General features: G+C 37.9%; 1 protein-coding gene across 1 annotated transcript; it reads right to left on the bottom strand.

Annotated features, from left to right (window-relative positions):
• Positions 1-226: 226 nt before the first annotated feature.
• On the bottom strand, positions 227-10,722 carry LOC121369026. Its single transcript, XM_041493833.1, has 2 exons — positions 9,138-10,722; positions 227-1,931 (listed from the first exon to the last, which is right to left on the bottom strand). Exons 1-2 carry the CDS (start codon positions 9,383-9,385, stop codon positions 1,214-1,216), a joined length of 966 nt encoding a protein of 321 aa, XP_041349767.1. The 5' UTR covers positions 9,386-10,722; the 3' UTR covers positions 227-1,213.
• Positions 10,723-10,776: the final 54 nt, after the last annotated feature.

Raw genomic sequence — 10,776 nt, 5'->3', positions numbered from 1 at the left:
ATATCAAAGAAAAAAAACATCTTGCTGATAATATACTTTGACGTATAACGTCATGACGCAAATATTACGTCACTTTGCGTCATCGGGGCTCGCAATAGCTCATATTTAAGATAAACTCATGTACTTTAAGCCGATACAATAGTGTTCTCATAGATTTAGACTGTGAATTCCCAATAATGCTTAACACAACACTACAAAATGGTAGACAGAATAATAAAAGTTATTGTTAGGGTTCAGCTGTATTGTCTCAGAGGAAAGCGAATGTCTAAAATAATACCACCAATTTCCATACTCATGAAATGTCATCTAATGCAATTCTGAATCATAATGTCACAACTAGGTCAAAGTCATCTAATTCATTGGCATCGACCAAAATATTTTGTTCATGGACACCTTTGTAATCACCATATACTCAAAAACATTCGCTTGCATACATCAACAATTGACTATGTACAATCAGAATCTCAGATATACAGCTTGTGAATGGTCGTATTATTTTATGTTAAAAGTTTTCTGTTTGTACTAGCCGTACTCATTTTTCTGGCTTCCGGTTATCCTCTTCCCATCTGAACTTGCACTTGGTAGTATAGCTGATAAATGTGATATCTGGATGCTTAAACAATAACTTAATTGTACCTTATTAAGTATGAAAACTTGTCACAGTACAAATGATATTTAGGTGGTACAACAGCCACAAATTGCCTGTATATAAAACATACATGTGGAATTTCCACACAGAATATTCCCTTAACAAAGATCGTCCCAAATCAGATAACTAGCTATGAGTTTCTTCAATATGTTCCTGGGCTTTGCATGGATCGGAATCCGAAATCTTACATACCGTTATGTACCCGAGGCGAAACCGTACATACCGTCATGTAGAGCCTACCCGAGTCCGAAACAGAACATACCGTTACCGTTATGTATCCGAGCCTTACATACAATTGGTGTTCAAGCATGCTGCCCATCTCAATTGTCTTCGATGTCTGTCAAGGAAGGGAGTTAGTGGTTATTGAGAGAGAGAGAGAGAGAGAGAGAGAGAGAGAGAGAGAGAGAGAGAGAGAGAGAGAGAGAGAGAGAGAGAGAGACTGTCCTAGATTGGAGCCGGTACTGAGATGCGAACTCGGCCCTAGCACCTACCAGCCTTAAGGCTGTTAACTTAACCACCAAAGACAGTGCTAGAGTAAAATGTAACACTGCCCCGTGACGTTAATTATCCCACAGAAGAATTTTCTGGACCAGTCTGTTCCTGCATTTCTGGAAGGTTATGCTCCTGAACCGATGCTATTGCCATGAGCTGAAGGCGGCTGGCCAAGGAGGGCCGATCATCTCTGTGCATCATTCTGGGCGTGTCAAAAATCGACATTCTGTCCGTCCGGTAGACCTTCTGGCCCGCGATGCAACTGCTGTTCACGAAATGCACGTGCTTATCCAGCGCGCGACAACGCGCCCGGTCCAGCTGCAACGCCAGCGTCTGCTTGATGGGAATCGGACAGTAGCTCTTCACTTGACGCTTCTTCTTCGTGTTGTTTTTCACAGCACAGAGTCGTCTGCATTTGTACGGAACGTCTGCCAGGCCGCACAGGTCGGAGTCGTTACGTGACGCGTAGTTGACGCCAGACGTGTAAATCTCGGCGCCAGATGTGTAGATGTCGGCGCCAGACGTGTAGATGTCGGCACCAGACGTATAGATCTCGCCCTCCGAGTGATACTCCTGACACGAGTGGTCTGTGGTGGAGCCGGTCTCCGAACCGTCCTTCATGCTTTTAGTCTCCCACCGACCGTCGCTGCACGTCGCCTGCTGTCTCTGCTTGGACATTATTTTGGGCAGCACCACGGTCTGTCTGGTGAAGCCTTGCACAGTGTCCGCCTTTCGGTGATCCGGGCAGTTGCTGTCTACGGACAAGCCGGAACCCAGTCGTGCCATTCGTCTGAAGAAGAAACAAAAAGGAAAAGCGAAACAATGAAACAAACAATGAACAAAACAAAAAACCAAACAAATTTGGCGCAGATCCGAAACAATATACAACAACAACAACAAACAAATTAAACGCAGATCCAGAAGGGGGTTCTAGGATGCCCCGTCTCCTCCTGAAAATTAAAGTGTTCCAAAAATAAATTGTTTAACGGATGAATACAGTTAATTTGATTTCGTGGGCGACTTCTCATAATTGGTTATAACTGGGTCCTCTGGGTGTTTCTGTTAAAGATTTTCTATAGATAGTATACGATAGGGTACTTTGAAATATTAGCCACACACACACACCAAAAAAAAAAAAAGCTAACAAGTTTTAAGTTTGTTTTGTTTAACGACACCACTAGAGCATATTATTTATTAATCATCGGCCGTTGGATGTGAAACATAAATTGGTAATTTCGTTATATAGTCTTAGAGAGGAGACCCGCTAAAATATTTCCATCAGTAACAAGGTATCACAGACAGGATAGTATACGCCACGGTTTTTAATATACCAGTCGCAGTGCACTGGCTAGAATGAGAAATAGCCCAATGGGCACACCGACGGGGATCGATCCTAGACCGACCGCGCATCAGGCAAGCGCTTTATCACTGGGCCACGTCCCGCTCTTCAAAAAAAAAAAAAAAGGAAACCACCCCCAGTTCGACCCCCCCCCCCCCCCAAAAAAAAAAAAACCCCACAAAAAACCACCAAAAAAACCCCACACAACACAACAAAAACAAACACAACAAAAAACAACAACCAAAAAACCCACAACAAACAAAAAACAAACAACCCTCGCATCTTTTAATAATTATTTGTGTAAACACAGCGATCATCGCGTCAAATCTCGCTGTAGGAGGGAGCCGGTCCTAGGATGTGAACCCGTAGTTTACCAGTTTTAAGACTGATGACTTAACCACCACACCACAGGCGTACACTTAAAAAAGCCTGTCACGAGCAAGTTATGACATTTTTTCTTATTCCGGTACAATAACCGGCCTCGTGGTTAGGCCATTGGTCTACAGGTTGGTAGGTATTGGGTTCGGATCCCAGTCGAGGCATGGGATTTTTAATCCAGATACCGACTCCAAACCCTGAGTGAGTGCTCCGCAAGGCTCAATGGGTGTGTGTAAAACACTTGCACCGACCAGTGATCCATAACTGGTTCAACAGAGGCTATCCTGCCTGTGGGAAGCGCAAATAAAAGATCCCTTGCTGCTAATCGGAAAGAGTAGCCCATGTAGTGGCGACAGCAGGTTTCCTCTCAAAATCTGTGTGGTCCTTAACCATATGTCTGACGCCATATAACCGTAAATAAAATGTGTTGAGTGCGTCATTAAATAAAACATTTCTTTCTTTTTTTATTCCGGTACAGAGTGTTATCCAAGAAACAATGATTATTTTCTTGTTTTTGTATGCTGTTTTGTAATTCTCTAGACCAAAATGTCGCAAATACCATAATTTTAGACACGTTTCTGCTTTCTAAAGCACCGCGTTATAAACACTACATTTCACGCCACTGATAGGAAACTTTTCTTTTGATTAGTAAGAACATAACATTCACAATGAACTCCGTGGTATTGGTAAAACTGTCACATACAAGTGTTGCAGAACGTTGAAAAGACTGGAGATGTTGTAAACACGAAAGAGCAAATCTGTTGTTAGGACTGCTATTCAGATTATGGCATACACATGTATGACATTGATTGCCAATACAGTCGATTACACCAAATGCACGAAAAACATCAATATCAGACATCAACATCCTTGATTTGTTTAGATTTATTACAGTGTTAAAAAAAGAGAAAGAAATATTTTATTTAACGACGCACTCAACACAGTTTATTTTACGATTATATGGCGTCAGACATATGGTTAAGGACCACACAGATATTGAGAGAAAATCCACTGTCGCCACTTCATGGGCTCCCACAGACAGGATAGCACATACCACGGCCTTTGATATACCAGTCGTGATGCACTGTCTGGAACAAGAGATAGCCCAATGAGCCCACCGACGGGAATCGATCCCAGACCGACCGCGCATCAAGCGAGCGCTTTAACACTGGGCTAAATCCCGCCCCGCGTTTATGGTTAGCACGTGTTTAGTATCTGCTTTATGTCAGATGATGGATCGTGGTAGCTGTAGATGAAAGCAAATGATACAGACATATTTCAAACTATATTATTTGTACAGTTTGTAATTATACGAATCCGTTTTCCCCATTAAATGTATGTTTACGTGCAAAACTAAAGTACTAATCAAAATTATACCCATGTGATTTTCCAGGCTATGAAAATCCCTGGAATAAAAACTATAACAATGTGTCAGTATTATCATGACCTGTTACGGTATTCAAACAACCGGTACAAAAAAAATGACAATATATGACCTGTTATAGATAGAAATATGAGATGTATTTACAATTTTACTGCTAAACATATGTAATTTGAAACAGACTATAACACCCTGGTTGATATTGATTACACCTGACAGGTGAAATCACAAGTACTAAGCTAAGCAGAGGGGTAGACCGTAGCTATATCTATTTTATTTTTTTGCGGTGTGTGTTTTCTCGGGGGATGTATTTTATTAATTAATTAAAACAAAAAATCATAATAAATTTTTGTTCTTCATTTGTGTAGATCATATGATAGAAAGTTTGTAAAACCAAAGAAACGTAAGGCAAATAACGTATGCGGCTGTGCTCATCTTTAAGACAGTTACCCCACCCCCCCCCCCACCCCCCAATCCCCCCAAACCCCTAAAAGCCAACTTTTATTAAAAGATGAATATACCTGTATTTGTCATGGTGAAGAATGTGACTGATACAATGCAGGAAATTTCATTTCAGGATATCTACTTTTCAGACATGTCTGCAGGACATATCTCCCACCCCCTAATCCCCTCTAATTAACGTATGTAAATGTGTTACCAAGGAAGTCAAACAATTTCAGCTACATTTGAAATATAAAGTCCTACATAGTCACTTTAAAATAATACTTTGGTGCGATTGTAATCGTAACGAAGTATTTTATTGGACAAACTGTTGTTTTTAAAGTGGTGTTGATTATTGTTTGGGGTTTTTTTTTGGTTGTTTTTTATTGGGTTTTTTTTTTTTGGGGGGGGGGGTGGTGGTGGGGGAGGGTTCATTTATTTGTCATTTGATCAAACAGTTTGGTACATTTGTATATATTCAGGTAAAACAAAGATTATTAGTTAAAAATGTATTTAAAAATTGTTGCATTTGCCAGCATTTATCATGAAGAATTTTACTTACATCTTTTTCTTCTTTTCTTTCAAAATTTTCGAACTCGGCCCGCCAGTTTAGACCCCCTGCAAAACATTCTGCACACATGCCTACTGGTACTTCGATCGCGGCCATTCGTTCCAACAAGTTATGTTTATTCTTAAACCAAATAATAACTAGGTTCGTTTGCTACTTAAATGGTCCATTGTACGTTGATAATTACATGTCAGAGATGCTAAAATTAAGGTCATATTCATAATTGTTGGTACGTTGGTGATCCTAATGATAATGTGGATCACAAGACTCCCATGAAGATTATTTGCAAAGGAAAGAGTCTGTTACAGTATACGCGCGTGCATATGTTTGCGATCATACAAAATACGAGTTGAAGAACATTAAAAATTGGATGGTATGATTTTGTATATGGTGCCAAAGTTTTGAAACATTCAGAATTTTTCTTCAATAGTAAGCAGGATTCCCTCTTTCCATATTGTCAGAAGAAAGTAGCATTCTAGAATAATGTTAATCCACGATTAGGTCTCTTTGTTGACACACCCTGCCCTTTGAGACATTTTGCATGACTGCACCGAAACCTAGGCTTTCCTAATTTTTGTTAAGTGGCATTGGGTTTGCAAGCTAAAAAGCGCTCCAAACACACACGGACCATTTGCACCCATCTCTCCCTCCTTTGTCGCTCTTTTGTTTCCATTTTATAGTTTGTTAGTACTGCTTCCCATAAAGTGTGTACCTTATCGCAATCGAAAAATAAATGTTGTATTGTTTCAGGAAAATTATTTACAGAAGTTACATATATCAGAATCAGTGTAGTTAATCTTGTATAGAAAAGTATTAGTAGCTAATATGTTTTGCAGTAATCTATACTGAAACTATCGATTCTAATCTTTCACACATCGAAATGGTAAAGCATAATATTTTTCCTAGTCAGTTTGTTCAAATAAAAAGCCTTCATTACTATATTTTATCTGTCCTTTTGGCTTTACATACTGAAAGTTTAAAATGTCATACATATCTCTGCACCCGTTTTTACTTTTTAATAACAGTTGCAGTTTTAAAGGGTATATAGGATTTTTCACTGTGTTAAAATGATCGTCTTTTAACTGATCTAATTTATATATAAATGATTTGACAGCATTTATTAATGATGCACAGTTGATAAAATTTGTAGTTATATGGTATTTTTCAACAAACTGGTCATATATTAAACAATTTCCATTTTCGTCTAATAAATCGTTTATAAAAATAATGCTTTTACCAATATAGGTTTTATACAAAAATGGTTTATTATCTATTAATATTTTACTGTTAAGGGATATATTTGTTCCAAGTATGTCTTCTACATTATTCGGAGTTTGTTTTTGTTGTATTTCTGCCCAACTTTCCAGAGTATCTTTCCAAAATATATTTTTCATGTGCAATGTTTTACGAACAATAAAATTATCCCCATATAAGATTAGATCCTTTGTGGATATACATGTATCTGATTTAAATAGGGTTATCCATTTTGAGTTTTCTTGAAACAATCTTCGAACCCATACACATTTTAAAGCTATAAGAAAGTTATCTATATTTATCATTTTTATACCACCATTTTTGTAGTCTTGTGTTATTAATGTTCGTTTTATCTTTTCTGGTTTATTCTCCCAAATAAATTTTAAAAATAATGTATTCAGATGTTTTATTACTTTTTCGTTTGGGTTTGGTAATACCATTAAAAGGTGTGTTAACTTCGGTATTACTAAGGCTTTTAGAAGCGTGACTCGCCCTAAAATAGTTAAATTTTTATTAACTTTTGCATTTCCAATATTTTAGGGTCATAGTTGAGTTCACCGATATGTTCTAACATGATTGGGAATTTAATTCCAAGTAGTTTAAATTCAGTTACCCCCCCCCCCCACACCCCCCCCCCCCCCCCCCCAGTCTAGTTTCCATCTAGTATGGTGAAAAACATCTTTAGAAAACTTTTTACTGCCTATCCAGATAGCGCTTGATTTTGAATAATTTATTTTAAGCCTGAAGTATGAGCATAGTTATCTAGAACTCTTAGCGTACTATGAAGGGACTCTGGTGATCCATCAAGAATGAAACTGGTATATCATCCGCATATTGGGATATTAAATATTCTTCTCCATCTATAGTTATACCTTTAATTGATGTACAATTTCTAACAAGAATTGCTAGAATTTCAGCGCATATAATAAACATATATGGCGACAATGGGTATCCTTGTCTGCATCCCCTTTCTAAATGAAATGGTTCAGACAAAAACCCATTTTGCATTACCCGAGATAAATAATTGTTATATAAAGTTTTGATCCAATCTTTAATAGAAGTTTTAAAGTTAAATATGTCTAGTGCTTTATTTATAAAAGACCATGATACTGTATCGAATGCTTTTTCTAAATCTACTAGTAACAGCAACCCAGGTATGTTATGTGTTTCAGTGTAATACATAATGTCGTATATTAGTCTTATATTTTCCTCAATATCTCTTCCTTTAATGAAGCCAGTTTGGTCTTTGTTTATAATTTTATCTAATACTTGCTTTATTCTGTTAGCTATACACCCAGATGCCATTTTATAAGTACAGTTTAACAAAGATAAAGGTCTCCAGTTTTTAAGAAATTCCTTTGGTTTATTTTCTTTAGGGAAAAAGAAGTGTTTTATTTAACGACGCACTCAACACATTTTATTTACGGTTATATGGCGTCAGACATATGGTTCAGGACCACACAGATTTTGAGAGGAAACCCGCTGTCGCCACTACATGGGCTACTCTTCCGATAAGCAGCAAGGGATCTTTTATTTGCGCTTCCCACAGGCAGGATAGCACAAACCATGGCCTTTGTTGAACCAGTTATGGATCACTGGTCGGTGCAAGTGGTTTACACCTACCCATTGAGCCTTGCGGAGCACTCACTCAGGGTTTGGAGTCGGTATCTGGATTAAAAATCCCATGCCTCCACTGGGATCCGAACCCAGTACCTACCAGCCTGTAGACCGATGGCCTGCCACGACGCCACCGAGGCCGGTATTTTCTTTAGGGATGCAAGTAATTATGCCTAATTTTTGGACATGAGACATTTCTTTGACAGAATAGCTATAATTAATGGATCTAACTATAAAATATCCAATATCAATCCAAAAACAATTTCAAGAACTCTGCAGAAAAACCATCAGACCCAGGACTTTTGTCATTTTTCATTCCCTTTAAAAAAGTTAATACTTCAGAATCTTAAGTGAATTGTAATATACTCATGTGTATAGTTTAGCTAAGGATTCGCATAACGAATTTGCATATAGAGCAAATTTGCATATGATTAAATAAACTTTAGCACGACCCGAGGACTAGATGCAAATTTACTCCTAGAGTACTTTGACTGATGTGAGTAAATCAGTTTGCATGAAATATATACTCACCTGACTATATTTATGAGTAGATGCTCTTACATGAGTAATCAAGTGCATGCGTTTGGGCCTGAAGATTAATAATATCCGATGAAGCATTTGCTTCTCATTTATGGATGCAGGATGTTGGGACAAACAACGTCTTATACCCCAATACAATAATTCCTGGAATAGTTTGAACATTCACATAATCACAAACACCATCATTGGACCCACAGAAATATTATTTTTGTTTACAACAATTCTAGTGATTTTACTTTTTCAATCAAAATATAAATGCATTTTGTAGACAAACATGTACTGCCGGTTTTGTTCTACCTACAAATTAAAACAAAATATCTAGATGCATCATCTCTATATGCATACTATAACTAATTTATTTTGAAACAGCAACAAACATTATAATATATTTCGCAAAATTAAATAGTTCGTCTATCATACACAGCTAGTGATGTGGTTTGTCTGACAGTAAAATTAATTTTAAAAACAAAGACCTCACCTAATTTGAATGGGGATGTTGTGTAGGCTTTTCGTCTGAATCTCTTTGTCTCGATCTCGCTCCAGCTCTAGTTTTCGGAGGTAAGCAGACGTCTGCATGTCAAATGCATCAGTTCGGCGTCTGCTCTCGTCCAGTTCCCGGCACTGAGAAGCTTGAATTCGCGGGAAGCTTTTTTTTGTCCTAGGCAACGATCGAAATTTTGGAAAGAATGGAACGAGCCTCGGCGATTTCCCCCAGTCTGGTTTCATTTCCGTCCTCCAATACCATGCGAAATCCCATGCTTAAATGTACGATGTTTCATATCCCAAGAGTGAAGTCGTCACAAAACAAACATGCAGCAAGCTGTAAGTATGCTATGGATGACAGGCGTCATTGTATATATTCGGCAGAAGGCTACCACGTGCTTATACACAGTGACATAAACATGTTTTTAGATATGCGGATAAGTTTTTTCTGAGCTGACAAACCAACTTCAATCTGATACGTTTTTTCTCCGTCTCATAAGGACGTAGTTGAACGACTGATAACAGAATGTGTGCACATTAGTTGATAGGTAAAAACATACTTGACCGAGATCCGTTTGTGTTCTCCACACCTAAGGTTGTCAAAGTCGAGACAACATGTCTGTCACGTTCAGTAAAACAGCGCACGGTATTCGTAGTTTAGCAACACCAAATTAGAAAGCTAGAGGTATAATAACAAAGGTTTAATACGATCCGATTGGTCTTACTTTTCCTTTATACACATTCACTGATAACAGAATATATTCACATTTTTTCGATAGTTGAAACATACATTTTCGTTACAAATTTGCATCAGATCTCTTCATTCGCATAGTATTCCATTTTATTAAACAATGCATGAAATAGTTGACGTCAAAATGATACAGATAGAGGTGTGAAAAACAAAGAGTTGTCGTAAGCAGATTGATCTTATACGTCCATCAACAAATCGATTAGCGATTGTCCAACAGGGCGAACAAGTTGGCCTTTCACGAGAAACATATAAACGGACCCCAAGTAGCTCGTCTAATCAATACACATTATGGAGACTAGCGAATGCCTTAACCACTCGTCCCGCTTTAGTTGTTGTCAGCAACACAACTAATTATGTGTAGTGTGCTTACTCTGCCAGATTGTATTCACAACTCCTTTCCTTCTAGAATCATTACACTATACTGATGTATAGCAAGAGAGGATATGCCTCATACACTTGGACAGTATTGTTCCTTCACAATCTAGATTGCGAATGGTCATCTTATAAAACGCAAAAAAACAAGAGGAGAAAACCTACACAAACCGCATCAATGTTACCAGTATGATTCACAAGGTATCCATATGTTCGTTGTGCAACAGAATACCAATACACATTAAATCACAAAACGCAAACTGGTCACTGTATATATGCGTCAATACAATATTTATAAGTTTAATGTCACTCACAGAGGCGGATCAACGTTTACATATAGGCTATTAAGCTATGATACCGGACCATGAGCGTTACTGTACAGATTGATAGTTTAAAAAAAACAAGAAGGAAATAAAATAATTGACCTTAAAGCGTTAAGACAGGATTCCCGAGTAACTGTTATCAGATCCCACCATAATCCGCCCCTGTCGAGTGACAAATGTGCAAATAG

The sequence above is a fragment of the Gigantopelta aegis genome, chromosome 3 (genome assembly GCF_016097555.1).
Source record: "Gigantopelta aegis isolate Gae_Host chromosome 3, Gae_host_genome, whole genome shotgun sequence".
NCBI lineage: Eukaryota > Metazoa > Mollusca > Gastropoda > Neomphalida > Peltospiridae > Gigantopelta > Gigantopelta aegis.
The sequence above is the reverse complement of the archived record's forward strand: the minus strand, read 5'-3'. Positions and strand labels throughout refer to the sequence as shown.